Source organism: Rhinatrema bivittatum, chromosome 5, assembly GCF_901001135.1.
Source record: "Rhinatrema bivittatum chromosome 5, aRhiBiv1.1, whole genome shotgun sequence".
NCBI lineage: Eukaryota > Metazoa > Chordata > Amphibia > Gymnophiona > Rhinatrematidae > Rhinatrema > Rhinatrema bivittatum.
Window position 1 is genome coordinate 350,313,239 of NC_042619.1, and position 16,669 is coordinate 350,329,907.

General features: G+C 45.5%; 1 protein-coding gene across 3 annotated transcripts in view; it reads left to right on the plus strand.

The window, feature by feature from the left end:
- The window catches only part of GCC2 (GRIP and coiled-coil domain containing 2), a 122,199-nt gene that overhangs the window by 41,958 nt on the left and 63,572 nt on the right, over window positions 1-16,669 (plus strand). For all 3 annotated transcript variants that reach the window (XM_029604578.1, XM_029604579.1, XM_029604577.1), the window contains 2 exons: window positions 1,103-3,604; window positions 14,495-14,567. In XM_029604578.1, the coding sequence (XP_029460438.1) occupies window positions 1,103-3,604; window positions 14,495-14,567 (2,575 nt within the window). The remainder of the gene's footprint in view (window positions 1-1,102; window positions 3,605-14,494; window positions 14,568-16,669) is intronic.

Consider the following 16,669-nt stretch of genomic DNA (forward strand, 5'->3'; position numbering starts at 1 on the left):
ATGCCGGTGAGAGAGAATGTGTGTGTGTGTGAGAGAGGGGAGGGTGACAGAGAGCATGGTTGGTAAGAGGGGGATGGGGAGGGTGAGAGACAGAGCATGGGAGGTGAGAGAGGGTGGGTTGGAGGGATGCTTGAGTGTGGGTTTCAGAGAGAGGGAGCCTATATGAGGGGAGGAGGATGCTGGTGAGAGAGAATGTGTGTGTGTGTGAGAGAGGAGAGGGGGTGTGGGGGAGGGTGAGAGTCAGCTTGGTTGGTAAGAGGGGGAGTGGGGGGGATGCTTGAGTGTGGGTTTCAGAGAGAGGGAGTCTATATGAGGAGATTGTGAAGGAGTGTGTATGTGTGTGAGAGATTGGGAGCTCGTGTGTATGAAAAAGGGATTGTGTGTATGTGAGGGTGCTAGCCTGTGTGACGGGATTGTGTATGTGTGAGACAGAGCCTGTGTGAAGGACTGGGTGAGAGAGAGACAATAGGTAGCTTGTGTGAGGATGTATGTGTGAAAGAGAAAGGGAGATTGTGTGGGTGTGTATGCAAGAGAGGGCCCTGTATGAAGGGATGTGTGTGTGTGTGAGAGAGTGAGGGAGCCTGTATGAAGGGATGTGTGTGTGTGTATGCAAGAGAGAGGGACCCTGTATGAAGGGATGTGTGTGTGCGAGAGAGTGAGGGAGCCTGTATGAGTGGAAAGGACACTCTTACAGTGAATTTCTAGGGAAATTCTGCTCAAAATATTTAAAATTCTGCAACTTTAGGTAATAACTTTTTCTATAATAATTTAAAATGTAATTACTTAAAGACTGTCATGTAAATTGTGTTATTTTGACCAATATAGAATTTGCAGAAATTTCCGTTTTTGTGCGCAGAATTTTAAATTTTTTTGCACAGAATTCCCCCAGGAGTAGGTTGCAGTGAGCGAATACAATCATAATCTGTATTCCACATATTTAAAACTACAGCACACACCATGGATTCCAAGGCAGCCACCATGAACACAAAGTATTCTTTGGTTTCACATACTCGGAAGTATAGTGTAAGATAAACCTTGCATTTTGAGGTCATATACCAGTATAGAAATGTGAAATTTAACTATAGTATTTTTGTCTATTTAGGATGCCATCACAAAGACTGATGAGGTTCAGAAGCAGTGGGAAACATCTAATGCCAAGTTCCTCAAAGAAATTGAATGCCTTAAAGCTGAATTAGTTACAGCTCAAGCCAATCACAAGGAAGATGTAACCCGACTTCAGACAGAGCTGCAGGACTGCATTACAAAACAAGGGGACCTGACAGATCAGCTGGGACTGAAGGGAAATCAAGAAGATGAAATCCAAAGGCTTCAAGAAGAACTTCAACAAATCAAGCCTGCGTACGAAAAGCAAATTTCATGTTTGACCAAGAAGCTCGAAGTTGTTATGGAGGAGAAGGAGCAAGAAATTACAAGTCTGCAAGAAGCTCAGAAACTGGACTCTGAGCGCAACCATGATGAGATCAGTAACCTTCATCAGGAGCTTTTGAAAGTGAATTCCGCACACCAGGAAGAAATGTCAGGCCTGCTAAATCAGCTCGAGGCCTCTGCAAAAGATTATGAACAGCAGGGAAACCAGAAGGATCAGCAGATACAGTGTTTAAGGGAGCAGTTTTTGGCAAAAGAAGCAAGCCTTCAGGAAGAACTAAACACAAGCAAAGAGAAGTATGAATGTGAACTGGAACGCCTCCAGAAATATGTGCGGGCTAGTAAAGAAAATCACGAAGATTTTACCAAGGGACAAGACGACCCTTCTGCGGACTCCAAAGCAGATGAAAAGGTTCATTATTTAGACACTGTCCTGAAAGATCTGGAATCTAAGCATAGTATCTTAAAGGATGAACTGACATATACAAATAATGTGAAAATAAAACTGGAGATGGAAGTGCAGCAGCTGAAGGATGAGTATTTTCATGACCGAGAAGATTTGGACTTTAAGATTAATGAACTGCAGCTTGCTAGGGAAGATTATTCTTGTATCATTGAAAAATTAAAATCGGAGCTTCAGAATGCAAAGGACCATCATGAGGTAATGTCGAAGCAGCACAATCTACGAGTTCAGGCTTTGGAAGGCCAACATGTAAAGGAAATGTCGGATCTGAATGAGGCGTTGATATCTGCCTCTGAAAAAGAGAAACTTGCAACCGCTTTTGAAATGCAGCTTCTTCAGGAGCAACACGAGAAGCTCTTGCAAGAGAAAGAAGAAGCCGTGTCCAGCTACGAGAGCTTGAAAGAAACAATGGTGACCTTGCAGGCCGAACTAGGGGAGTCTGCTGGGAAGATCAGCCAGGAATTTGAAGCCATGAAGCAGCAGCAGGCAGCTGATGTCCAGGAGCTACAACAGAAGCTCCGAGTTGCTTACAAGGAAAAGGATGCTCTTGGTGAAACCGTAAAGACGCTCCAGGCCGAGGCAGGAGGAGTATCAGCAAAACAAGAAGAATCGGAAGAGATGAAGCAAACCATAGGTAGCCTCCAGAAGGAAAATGAGGAAGTGATGGCTTTGCTGGACCAGAGGGACACCGCCATTCATGAGCTTGAAGGGAAGATGAATTTGGTTGTTTTGGAGAGAGACGATGTGCTGACTAAAATGAAGTTCTACCAGGAGGGAAGCAGTAACCTCCAGGAGGAATGTGAAAGGGAGCGGACGAGGGGTTTGGAACTTCAGCACAAAGCAGAGGAACTTGACAAACACAATAGTGAACTGAAGCAGAACGTAGAGGAACTTTCGGAAAAACTGAAAGAGCTTTCAACAGAAAAGGACCAGAGTTGTCAAAGATTAGAAGGTATGGAGAAGCAAATAGAAGCTTTTACGCAGGAGAAAGAAAAATTGCTGAATGAAACACAGGCTCTGCAAGATGAAATGGCAGGACTGCATGCACAAAAGACCATCCTGGGCAGTGAGTTGGAGCAGTTTACGTGTGAACGAGAAGGCTGGCTGGTGTTTAAAGAGCAGGCGGAGGACCTGGAAAAGAAATTAGAGATGGTAACTGAAGAAAAATGCCAATTAAGTAAACTGCTTGAAAGTGGCCAGCAGCAAAATGAAGTTATAAGGACTCAGCTCAGTAGCTTGCTAGAAGAAATGGGATACAAACATGCCGACGGAGGTCAGGAAAAGGATGATGTGTTGTGTATTCTGCAAGCAGTGAAGAAATCCATAGTGCAAATAACGGAGGAAAACCAAAGCGCGGTTTTGCGCAGCGATGAGAGAACCGTTAATCTGCAGAAGGAGCTGGAGAGGCTTCAAGAGGAGCACGAGGCTCAGTGCACTGAGCTCAGGGCCTTGGCGGAAGATCACGGCAGAGAGAGAGTCCTGTTGAGAGAGGAGCTGGCAGCAGGTCGGTCAGAAAAAGAAGCCCTGCAGGAAGACCTGCTGGAGATGAAGAGTGCAAACGAAAAGTCACGGCTGGAAAACCAAGGCCTTCTGGCACACATCGAAGAACTTACTGAAAAACTTGAGCACCACGGACGTTGTACGGAAGAGCGGCCCGAAGGATTCTCTACGGAAATTTGTGAAAATCTAAAACGTCTGCTAGAAGAGAGGGAATCCCAACTGTGTGATCTGAAAGTAGAGATCACAGCACTCAAGGTCAGATTTCTTTCTTTTTTGTACCCTCGGCAGCACGCACATTGCAGATAATAATATACCCGCACAACTATGCAACCACATAGGAGCAGGTACCAAATAACAGCAACCAGAGATTGCTGTCTCAGTCTCCATGCATTATTTCCTTCCGCTGACCTGACATAGCTCATTTTTCAGCAGCTAAAGTTACGCACTCTGACAACACGTACACTTTTACCCACGGGGGGGGGGGGTTGCTGGGAATGCAGTAGTCGGCCCACGGTTTAAAGCAGGTGATATTGGGACCAGTAACTCTGCCTCTGTGGTACTGGATCAAGGGCAGGATTACTGGCCCAGAAACTGGCATTACTGGTTCCGGCTTGCAGAAGGTCACCAGAGCCTTCTGGTGGTTTCAGGAGGAAGGACAGCAAGCAGCTTTTCTATCTGCTGCCCACATTGACTGCTCGATGGGAATCCTATGATTCAGGCAGTAACTCTCTGCTTGTAAGAGTGGAGTTACTGCCAGTACGGCACCATTTTACATTTAAACAGATCGGCTGTATCAGGGCCATTACTAGCAAGAAGGGGGCAAGGCAGGAGCCGCGTGCAGGAAGGAGAGAGGTGGAAGCAGCCTAGAGAGAGAATCGATGAGGATATATTGTGGGGAGCAGTGGCAAATGAAAGGGAAAGAGGCAGAAACAGGCTGTAGTGAGAGCAAGAGGAGTTGTAGAGCAGGAAAAAAAGAAAGGAAGTGGGAGAAGGAATGAAAAGTAAACAGAAATAGAGGGCATTGAAATGGAGAAGGAAAAAAAAACCCAGCAAAGGTCCAAATAAATTACTCAGATGCAAACAAAATGGATGGGAAACTATTTTCTTTTTTAAAGAAAATATTTAAAACATCAATTCTTCTGCATTCAGACAGGACAATCCCAATTCAGTGAGTTATGCATCTCTGCCAGCAGATGGAGGCAGAGTAAGAAGCTGATGAAGGATATATAGTCCTTCCCTGACATCAGCCCCTCCAGTATACTCCATCTCCTGCAGATGGAGACAGAGTAAGAAGCTGATGTCACGGATATATAGTCGTGCCCTGACATCAGCCCCTCCAGTATACTCCATCTCCTGCAGATGGAGACATAGTAAGAAGTTGATGTCACGGATATATAGTTCTGCCCTGACATCAGCCCCTCCAGTATACCCTTATCTCCTGCAGATGATGGACATGCATTTCCCTACTGGGCATTGCCTGTTTAAAAAAAAAAAAAACAAACCGGAAGAAAACAGGACGGCTCGACGATTATATAGCACCGCTTGCCTCCTGAGGGATAGTTGGGGCCCTCCCTCAGTTGAGAGCTTTGTCTGGTAGATTTGTTCTGGTGTGGACCTAAAAATTAGCAATTGCAGGCCGAGAGAATCTTGGCGGTAAAGACTTTCACCTTCTCCCCCCATAGCTTAGAGCCAGGGAAGGTTGAACTCAGGTAAGAACATAAGAACATGCCATACTGGGTCAGACCAAGGGTCCATCAAGCCCAGCATCCTGTTTCCAACAGTGGTCAATCCAAGTCACAAGTAGCTGGCAAGTACCCAAAACTAAGCCTATTCCATGTTACCATTGCTAGTAATAGCAGTGGCTATTCTCTAAGTGAACTTAATTAATAGCAGGTAATGGACTTCTCCTCCAAGAACTTATCCAGTCCTTTTTTAAACACAGCTACACTAACTGCACTAACCACATCCTCTGGCAACAAATTCCAGAGCTTAATTGTGCATTGAGTGAAAAAGAACTTTTTCCGATTAGTTTTAAATGTGCCACTCCTAATAACTTCTAATTTCTGTTTGCTTTTTTGACTGCCACAGCACACTAAGCTGACTATTTCAATGTATTATCCACTATGACGCCTAGATCTTTTTCTTGGGTGGTACCCCCTAATATGGAACCTAATATCCTGTAACTACAGCAAGGGTTATTTTTCCCTATATGCACCACCTTGCACTTGTCCACATTAAATTTCATCTGCCATTTGGATGCCCAATATTCCAGTCTCTTGAGGTCCTCCTGCAATTTATCACAGTCCGCTTGTGATTTAACTATTCTGAATAATTTTGTCTCATCTACAAATTTGATTACCTCACTCTTCGTATTCCTTTCCAGATAATTTATAAATATATTGAAAAGCACCGGTCCAAGTACAGATCCCTGAGGCACTCCCCTGTTTACCCTTTTCCACTGAGAAAATTGACCATTTAATCCTACTCTCTGTTTCCTGTCTTTTAACCAGTTTGTAGTCCACAAAAGATCATTGCCTCCTATCACATGACTTTTTAATTTTCTTAAAAGCATGGGGAACTTTTTCGAAGATTTTCTGAAAATCCAAATACACTGCATCTACCAGTTCACCTTTGTCCACATGTTTATTAACCCCTTCAAAAAAGTGAAGTAGATTTGTGAGGCAAGACTTCCCTTAGGTATATCCATGTTCACTATGTTCCATTAAATCATGTCTTTCTATAAACTCTACGATTTTGATCTTGAGAATAGTTTCCACTGTTTTTCCCGGCACAGAAGTCAGACTCGCTGGTCTATAGTTTCACGGATCACCCCTGGAGCCCTTTTTAAATATTGGGGCTACATTGGCCACTCTTCAGTCTTCAGGTACAATGGATGATTTTAATGATAGGTTACAAATTTTTACTAATAGATCTGAAATTTCATTTGTTTAGTTCCTTCAGTATCCTAGGATGCATAATATCCAGTCCAAGTCATTTACTACTCTTTAGTTTGTCAATCTGGCCTACAACATCTTCCAGGTTTACACAGTGATTTGGTTCAGTTCGTCTGACTCATCACCCTTGAAAACCATCTCTGGAACTGGGATCTCCCCAACATCCTCATTAGTTAACACGGAAGCAAAGAATTAATTTAGTCTTTCTGCAATGGCCTTATCTTCCCTAAGAGTCCCTTTAACCCCTCGGTCATCTAATGGTCCAACCAACTCCCTCACAGGTTTCTTGCTTCGGATATGTTTCAAAAAAGTTTTTATTATGAGTTTTGCCTCTATGGCCAACTTCATTTCAAATTCTCTCTTATCCTGCCTTATCAATCTTTTACACTGAACTTGACATTTCCTGTCGTGTAGCCAGATGGACTCAGAACAAATGGGTATAGTATGCTTGTGCTAGCAGTTGGAGACGGATCTGACGTCAGCACGGGTATATATATCCCCACAGGAAGCGTAGCAACTTAGTAATTTCCGTCTCCAAAGCAGTTTGGAGAGCCTGCACGCTCGCTGAGCGTGTTTCCAAATCTACTTTCTACTTTCTTTTTACTAAACTTCTACAGCACCATCGAGCCCCGCACTCCTGCGGTGATACCCTAAGGTCCCTCCCCCAGTTGAGTTTCCCGGGGTGATTTCCGTGATCCCCCGGAGGTCTAAGTCCTCGGTCCGGTGGCCGAATCGCGGCAGGGACGTAGCCCCCGGGCGAGGCTCGGGCGGGGCGAACGAGGCGCCTCGGTCCTGGCGTGGACGAGGCAGCGGGTGCATTTCCTCAAAGCGTGGCAGTGAAGGTACTTGCCCTCTCCCCCCGCAGCCGGAGACCGCCCGGGTTCCAGCCGGGAAGCGTCTAGGATTAGGTAAGGCATACATCTCTTACTCTTTGGTCTCCGAGGAACGAGGATTGGCGGCGTGGCCCGTAGGCGGCACGCCGTGGAAGGGCGCCATTTTGTTGGCCTTACTCAGGTATTGAGCGCCCATGATAGGCGCAGGTCTATGACTAAGCCGCATATTGCTGAGAGCATATTGCATATCATTGAGCGTATATTGCTAAGCCGCATATTGCTGAGACCATATTGCATATCATTGAGCGTATATTGCTAGCCGCCTATTGCTGAGAGCATATTGGATATCATTGGGCGTATATTGCTGCCGCATATTATTGAGCGCCTGTTCTGTTAAGCGTATATTGCTGCCGCATATTGTTGAGCGCCCGTTGTATTAAGCGTATATAGCTGCCGCATATTATTGAGCGCCTGTTGTATTAAGCGTATATGGCTGCCGCATATTATTGAGCGCCTGTTGTATTGAACGCCTGTTAGATTAAGCGTATATTGCTGCCGCATATTATTATTATTAAACGCCTGTTTATATTAAGTGTATATTGCTGCCGCTTTTCATTAAGCGCATATTTTTCAATGGAACAGAACGCCTCCGCGTCTTCAGCAGGGGCACCTCTTGCCTCCGGCATTAAAGCCCTCGGCCTCTGCTCTGCATGCCAGCTTAGAGCCACGCACAGTGATGAGCCAGACTCCCTATGTGCCCAATGTGAGGAGGCCGTGGGACCCTCGGGCCAGGACCAGTCTCAGCCACAATTCGCTGACAGTTCCCCAGGGGCTACCCCGGACTTAGCGGGCAGTCTCGACCAACCCAGAATCCCGGGGGATCTCGTACCCTGGCGATTAGAGACCGCCTCCATTTCCTGGGTGGATCTCTTTAAGGGGATTCATGCCTTTGTACAGATGCAAACAGCTTCCCGTCCAGGCCCTGCTGTTCCTGCTGCGGCGGCTGCTGCGGTGGCGGCTCCAGCGGATCCTGTTCCGGGACCCTCACGCCCTTATCGTGTGCTGGACCTTCCGCCTCCAGACAGTCCGGATCAGTCGGACCCGGATGTTTCACCGGACGAGTCTGAACTCCCGGACGAGGGGGAACTTCCCTCCGGGATTGAGCCATATAGAACCATGAGGCGGTTCTTCCCTAAAGAGGATCTCTCCGACCTGGTGTCTCAGTGCCTGGCGGAGTTGGATATTACAGGTCCCAGCGCTACGGTACCCTCTGCGCAGAACCCCCTGCTGGAAGGTCTTCGTCCTACGGCCCGCTGGATTAAAGAAGTTATCAGAGCAGTTTACGTGGAGGCCGGGAAGTCTCCGCCTCTACAGGTCAAGGCTCATTCTACCAGAGCACAAGCGGCATCCTGGGCAGAATCCAGGATGCTGTCGCCTGCAGAAATCTGTAAAGCGGCGACGTGGTCCTCCCTCCATACCTTCTCCAGGTTCTACCGTCTGGATGTCCAGGCCAGGGAGGACACAGCATTTGCTGTCCTCAGGCAGCCTCCCGCCCAGGCTGGGAGTAAAGCTTTTGTACATCCCATTTGTTCTGAGTCCATCTGGCTACACGACAGGAAATGTTGAGATTACTTACCTGATAATCTCCTTTTCCTTAGTGTAGACAGATGGACTCAGCATCCCGCCCAGCTGCCTGTGTACATGGGTTTCACCGAATCAAGGTAAGCCATGTCATCTGTTTCCATAAGAGCGTACACTCTACCAGGTGTCAACGCCTTCCAGTTGGGAATGCTGGCGGTCTCCAGCTACTATCAATCGGTCAGGGGAATCCTGTCTCACTATTTCACTGAGCGTCAGTACACACATCCATAACAGCTTTTGCAATGCTTCCTGTGGGATATATATACCCGTGCTGACGTCAGATCCGTCTCCAACTGCTAGCACGAGCATACTATACCCATTTGTTCTGAGTCCATCTGTCTACACTAAGGAAAAGGAGATTATCAGGTAAGTAATCTCAACAATGCTTATGATTTTTCCTATTTTCTTCAGATGGATCCTTTTTCCAATTTTTGAAGGATGTTTTTTTGGATAAAATAGTCTTTCACCTCACCTTTTAACCATGCCAGTATTCATTTTGCCTTCCTTCCACCTTTTTTAATGCGTGGAATACATCTAGACTGCCCTTCTAATATTGTATTTTTAAGCAGTTTCCACACCTGTTGTATACTTTTAACCTTTGCAGCTGCACCTTTCAGTTTTTTTCTATTTTCCTCATTTTATCAAAGTTTCCCTTTTGAAAATTTAGTGTTAGAGCTGTAGATTTACTTATTGTCCCCCTTCCGGTTATTAGTTCAAATTTTATCATGTTATGATCACTGTTGCCAAGTGGCCCCACCACAGTTACCTCTCTTACCAAAATCTGTGTTCCACTAAGAAATACATCTAAAATAGCTCCCTCTCTTATTGGTTCCTGAACTAGTTGCTCCATGAAGCAGTCATTTATTACATCCAGGAACTTTATGTTGCTAGCAAGTCCTGATGTTACATTTACCTAGTCAATATTGAAGTAATTGAAATCTCCCATTATTACTGTACTGCAAAATTGGTTAGCTTCCCTGATTTCTCTTAGCATTTCATCATGTGTCTAATCATTTTGGCCAGGTGGACGGTAGTATACTCCTATCACTATACTCTTACCCAACACACATGGGATTTCTACCCATATAGATTCTTTCCCTTCCTGGATGCTATTCAAGAATTGATTAACTTTGAATGTACTGCCTTAGCGGGTTTATACCCCCTTGGATCCACAGGCCAGAGAGCAGTTGCGTTTCCCAAAGGTGGATGCATTAGTGTGTTTGGTCACTAAGTGAACCACTATGCCGGTGAAAGGAAGAGCAGCTTTGAAGGATGCTCAAGATAGGAGGAATGAGGCAATCCTTAGACAAGCCTTTGAGGCTGTGGCAATGAATTTGCAGATTGCTTTTTGTTGTGCCTTAGTGTCTCAAGCTACCTTGCGTCTTTTGCAAGACTGACGGAGGCCATTTAAGTGATAGAAACAGGGGGCTGCTACCTTGGCTGATACGGGATGTGACCTGCTTCACACAGCCACCAGAGGAGTGGCTTCCATAATAGCAGCTAGACAGCAGCTGTGGCTGCATAATTGGTCAGCCGACACTATTTCTAATTCCAGTCTCACCAAGCTGCCCTTCAAGGATTCACTTTTGTTTGGTGGTGAGTTGGAAAAGATGGCAAATGGGGGGAAGCCTAGGTCCTTCGTTTGCCAAAGGATAAGAAGCCGGCTTCTCAGCCCTTTTGGACAAGTGGCCGCTCTTGTGACTACAGGCAATTTCATCCTTATAAGGGAGCTTCTTCTCAGAGATCCCATCCCTTAGTAGGTCTCTTCGCCGCCAGAAGGCCTTGGAAAGATGCAGGCTCCAGGAGTGGAGCCTCTCAATCTTCTCAATGAAGATTTGTGGGCTCACCTATTGGTATAAGCGAGATAGGCGGGCACCTATCTCGCTTTAATCACAAGTGGTTCCAGATCACATTGGATCAATAGGTCCTTGAAGTGATTTGGGATGGCTAGGCTCTAGAATTTCTTCGCATTCTTCCAGATGCCTTTATGATATCACCATGCAACTCATCTCTAAAGAGGATAGCTCTGGTCACCATATTGAAACAACTATTAGCCCTGAAGGCTGTGATTGCCATTCCCGAATCACAGCAAAATATAGGCCATTATTCTATCTTGTCATACCCAAGAAAGAAGGGTCCTTTCGACCCATCCTAGATCTCATGGGAGTCAGTCATCATTTGCAGGTCACCCATTTCCACATGAAAACTGTACGCTCTGTCATAATGGCAGTACATTCAGGGGAATACTTCAGGTCTCTGGATCTGACAGGCATATTCCTATTCGCCAGGAACATTAACAGTTCCTACGGTTTGCAATTCTGTGTCACCGTTACCAGTTTCAGGCCTTGCCCTTCAGGTTGGCCACAGCACCTAGGACCTTCTTCAAGGTCATGATGGTGGTAGCAGTGTTGTTGCACAAGGATGGCATTCTGGTACACCCATACCTGGATGACTGGTTGATTCGAACCAAGAGCGTGGAAGAAGGTCTCCGAGCTTCTTGCGAAATAGTCTCCTTACTACAGGACCTCGGCTGGGTGGTGAACCTAGCCAAAAACAGCTTACAGCAGTCTCAGATGTTGGCGTATCTCAGTGTTCGCTTCGATACAAAGCAGGTTATAGTATTTTTGCCAGAGAATCAGATTCAAAAGTTGATTGCTCAAGTTTGCACCCTGATCAGTGCATTTCGCCCGACAGTGTGGTCTTATACAGGTCCTGGGTTTGATGGCACCAATATTGGAAGTAGTTCTCTGGGCAAGAGCTGATATGTGACCTCTTCAACACGTTGCTTTCCCGCTGGAATATGCAGTTGCAGGACTACACTGTGAAACGTCTCCTGCCATTGGAGGTGAGCACTCAGTGGCAAAGGTGATTACAGGTGGATCATCTCAGGAAGGGAGTTTCCTTGGAGACACCGGACTAGTTAGTACAACAGATGCGAGCCTTCTGGCTTGGCGTCTTATTGTCAGGAGTTGATGGTGCAAGGTCGCTGGGATGCAGAGGAGTGGTATTGGAGCATCAACTGATTGGAAGCTTGGGCAGTTCTTCTAGTGTGTAGTTTGCCGCGTGTCTCCAGGCTCAAGCAGTTCAAATAATGTCAGACAATTCAATGACGGTGGCCATCAGTCATCAAGGTGGAACCAAGAGTCAACAGATGTCTGAGGAGATAGATACGCTCATCGTATGGATGGAGCAATATCTGCTAGGTATATCCACCTCTCACATTGCCATAAAGGACAATGTCGAAGCCAACTTTCTGAGCAGAAGGAACTTTGATTCAGAACAGTGGGAGCTAGTGGACGAAATCTTTCAGCTCATTGTGGAGTGCTGGGGCTACCCATATTTAAACTTACTGGTGATCTCCAACAATACGAAAGTTCTGTGGTTTTTCAGTCGCAGATGGGACCAGAGAGGTCTGGCTTTTGGGGCAGCCTGCTGTATGCCTTCCCGCCTCAGCCTCTGATAATTCAGGTAGGTTAATTCAGAAGATTGCAAGTCAAGCCGACATAGTCTTTTTGTTGGCTCTGATTGGCCCTGGAGGCCGTGGTATTCCGATCTGCAGTGGGCAGTCCCCTCAGGCTTCCACCTCAGAAGGATCAGGCTACACGACAATCTGGGTCGATTTTGTCTTATGCCTTGGCCACTGAGAGGGCTAGATTGTTGAAGCTCAGTTATTCGACTGCACTTTCGACTTTGCTTCAAGCCAGGAAATTTTCTACGTCTCTGGCCTATGTTGTTTGGTGAGTTTTCGAGGCCTAGTGTGCTGAGCAAGGTTCTCGGCCTCTCAAGGTGGATATTCCTTTAATTTTGGAATTCTTACAGGATGGATTGCCTACTGGCCCTTAATACTTTGAAGGTTCAGGTGGCAGCCCTCGCTTGTTATAGGGGCAATCAAAGTTGGCCCTTTGTCTTCCCAGCCCGATGTATCCTGTTCTTGAAGGGAGTTGAGCATCTTTGTCCTCCTTTGTGGTTTCTGGTGCCTCTCTGGGATCTTAATCTGGTTCTGGAATTCTTGGCAGATCTGTCCTTTCGGCCGCTGCATGGTCTTTCCTTGCAGCTGCTTACATTGAAGACAGTTTTTCTGGTGGCAATCTATTCTGTACGTCGCGTTTTCAAATTACAGACCCTTTTTTGCCAGGAGCCTTTTCTGTGTATAACTCTAGGATGGTACAGCTTCGGATTGTACCTTTTTTTTTTTTTTGGCCAAAAGTGGTTTTAGAGTTTCATTTGAATTAATCCGTTTCCCTGCCTATCTTAGACAGGGACAGAGATGAAAGTGAGAATAGTCTTTTGCGTATCTTGGATGTCGAGCGACATTTGCTGCTGTACTTGGTGGTGACAATCTGTCCGGAAGTCTGATTGTTTGTGCTCCATGATGGCAGTAAACAGGGTCCACTGGTGATGCAGGTGACTATAGCCCACTGGGTTAAGGAGGTCATTACAGCCACCTATGTGGATGCTGAAATTCCTTTGCCGAAGTAGATTAGTTCACATTCCATGAGGGCTCGGGCGGTATCGTGGACGGAACTTCGCTTAGTGTCACCTGTTGAGATTTGCTGAGAGGCAACATGGTAATCTTTGCACACCTTCTCTAAGCATTATCGCTTGGATATGCAGGCTCGGGAGGATGCCGCGTTCACATGGACCATGTTGACTGGACAGCATGCAGCCTCATACCCTGTTGGGGAGAAGCTTTGGTACGTCCCACTGAATGCAGAAGATGGATAAATTACTGCTTACCCGATGATTGCCTTTCCTCTGAGGGCAGGCCAATCCCTGACCTGCCCTCGACTGCTGCGTTTTTGCCTTTGGTTCGCCTTTTGGTGTGGACTTTGCAGAATGTTGTTTCTGCTATTTGTTTGAAGATTGGTAAGTGGCTTAACCCAGCCCCTCAGTTTAATGAATAAGTGTGTTCTTTTGGCTGAGCTCAGTGTTCCCTATTGGTTGGAAGCATGAGTGGTTGATAATAATCATTTTCGAGTTTGATCAGTTTGTCCACGGTCTGGCTTTTCCAGAGGATTCTGGAGGGGCTGATGTCAGTGCAGGACTATATATCCGTGACGTCGGCTTCCTACTCAGTCTCCATCTTTTGGCAGAGATGCATAACCCACTGGTAGGGATTGGCCTGCCCTCATTAGAGGAAAGGAAGTTATCAGGTAAGTAGTAATGTCTCCGTTTTCAATAGTAGCTGTTGCTATTGTGCAATAAACATGACTTCCTGCCAGGGCTGTGAGTGGCAGAATACAGCACAGCCAGCTGGCTGATATTTTCAGGACTTCAGCTAACACTTTAAAACATCAGGCAATTATTTTTATTATTGCGACGTGTTGATTAGACTTTTGTTCAACATTATGCTATAATGATGCGTTTTCTGAAAACATTATTGGTCATGAGAATTTCTGAACCAAGGATAATCTAGCCCAGGCAATCCTGCCTGCAGCAGTGGGAATCGGCAAGTACTTAGAGGAAATGTATAAGGAATAGGGCACAATGTGTTTATATCGGTCAAGGTTTAAGGGTGTAATAAAACCTGGGCTCTGGCATTCCTAACGATTGGTCAGTTTGGGGTTTATTTACATGTGACATTTTATGGATTGTCTTACTGGATGGAATCCTGGATGCATTAAAAAAGTTTCTGCTGTGAAATAAAATAGAAATGCGTCCATAAAACATCGTTCATGATTGCTATAAAATACTTTATTTTTTTGTTGTAAATACAGGATTCCATAGAGAAGTCATCAGCTGAAGAAAGGGATCAAAGATCTGAAATCGCAGAAATGGAGAGCAAAATAGGTATTTTATGTTGTCATTTCATATTCTGCTTAGCAGCGTGAAGTTGAAATGTGCGAAGGTTGTCTCGCTTTCTGTTTTAAATGAGAACATAAAATGGGCGATTTTTCCAAACCGCCTACCCAGGTGCAAAACTCGCAGGTACTGGACTTTGAAAATTGCCGTGGATAGAAAGTTCTTGCAGATGTTTGCATCTTTTCTTTTTTTTTTCTGCAGCTACTTTTTCCATGGCAAATAATGCACTTAAATTTTGAGAAAAAACCCCCCCCACCCTACCCACACCATTTTCCGCCCTGGACCTAAATGCAACCCTGGGGACATCGCCTCCTTCTGCAGGTCTAAAAGTATTGCGCATTAGGGAAAGCTAGAAACGCCTTTAGCAGGTTTATTTACATTTCTTATTTTCCATGGTTCTCATTTAGCTGAGTGGGCAGTTTTCAGAGGGCCCTTTCACCCGGGTAATTTGGTACTTAGCCCATTAGATGATTGTTTTTAAATTTCTCTCGGTTTTCCAAACTGTGTGGGTAGGTGAAAGGTCCTCTGGTATTTTTAGCCATGAATTTTTGAACTGGTTTTTAAAGGGCAAGTGCCTAGCTGATGGTGCTAACATTTTCAAAAGGAGAGAGAGCGCAAATTTTAAACTAAATCCTGGAAGGAGGGGAAAAGCCGACGATTGCTCAGGAGCGCCTGGTTTGGAGATAGATATCTGATGAGGATACTGGCATAACAGACAAGTTAGAATATCTTGCTAGATTGTGGTAAAGGCTGAAGCAGCCCAGGAGGAATTGAAATAAAGAGCAGATAAATACGAAGTATTCCAGATCACCCGTCACAACTGCTAATAAGCAGGTTGTGAAGTAATAAAAAAAACAAACCCCAAAGCCATAGACTAAATTGCATGTGAATGCCAAAAGTCCATAAAATACGATTCGAGAGTTGGAATGCATGGCACTTGGTGAAGGTATAGACATAACAGGCACATCAGAAACCTGGTGAAAAGAAGATAACCAGTGGGACTCCATTTGCCACTGTGCCCGGGGGATCGCGTGCTGGCGCGCACAGGCTGCGCCTGCCCTGAGGTAGGATCCAAAGGTAAGAGAGAGTTTTTTGGGGGTGGGGCTAGGTTAGGGGAAGGGAGGTTAGTGAATGGGGTTGGGAAGTTCCCTCCCAGTCCGCTCCGAAATTGGAGCGGACTGGGAGGGAACTGAGGAAGGCCGCGGGCATTGGTGCGCGCCGAATGCACAAGTGTGCACCCCTCCCCTGCGCGTGCTGACCATCGATTTTATAACATGCGCACGTTATAAATTTGGGCGTCCGTGTGTGCGCCAGGTAGCGAGCGCGCGCTCATGGACGCACACGTTCTTTTAAAATCTACCCCTAAGTGATGAGGATTGGAAAGAGTGTTAAACAATTCTGACAACACTTCAATCTCTGCCAGTACTGAAAATAGGTATAAGATGATTTCTGGTGGTATCTTACTCCCCATAAACACCACCTGATAATTTATGCTGATATAAGGGATGAATGTTGGCGTCACTATTTTCCATATTATGTGGGAATGTCCTGAAGCGAAACATTATTGGCAAAAAGGTACTTACTACATTGAATTTATAAAGTAATGACATTAAAACCGAGTGATTCCAAGTAGATGCTTCTGAATCTTTTACAAGTAATACTAAATCTAAATTTGCAGTGTCTGGTAGTGGCTCAGTGTGAGATAGCAGCAGCCTGATGACAGGTGCATCTTTGTTCTGTTGAATTCTTATCTGTTGCATTGGGCATGTTGATTTGATGGAAAAGCAGCACTGCGTAGAGGTAAAATCCAGCCATTCAATTCAATGTGGAAACGTTTTTCAGGCTTGGTGTAGTTTTGCATCGTAGCCTAACAATGTGATTTAGATTAACTTTGGTTCATTTTGATGCAAGTGAGCTGGAAGAAGAGAGTTGTTTTGGGATTATTGAAAACCTGTTCTGGACTTCTTGTATTGCATGTTATCCCTTTTCATCACTGAAGTTCAGTAAAATGTAATAATCAACCATGTGGCACCTGGTGCAAAAGACTAGATAAGCCCCCATCTTGCTGCCAGAGCTCTGCATTTTAATGT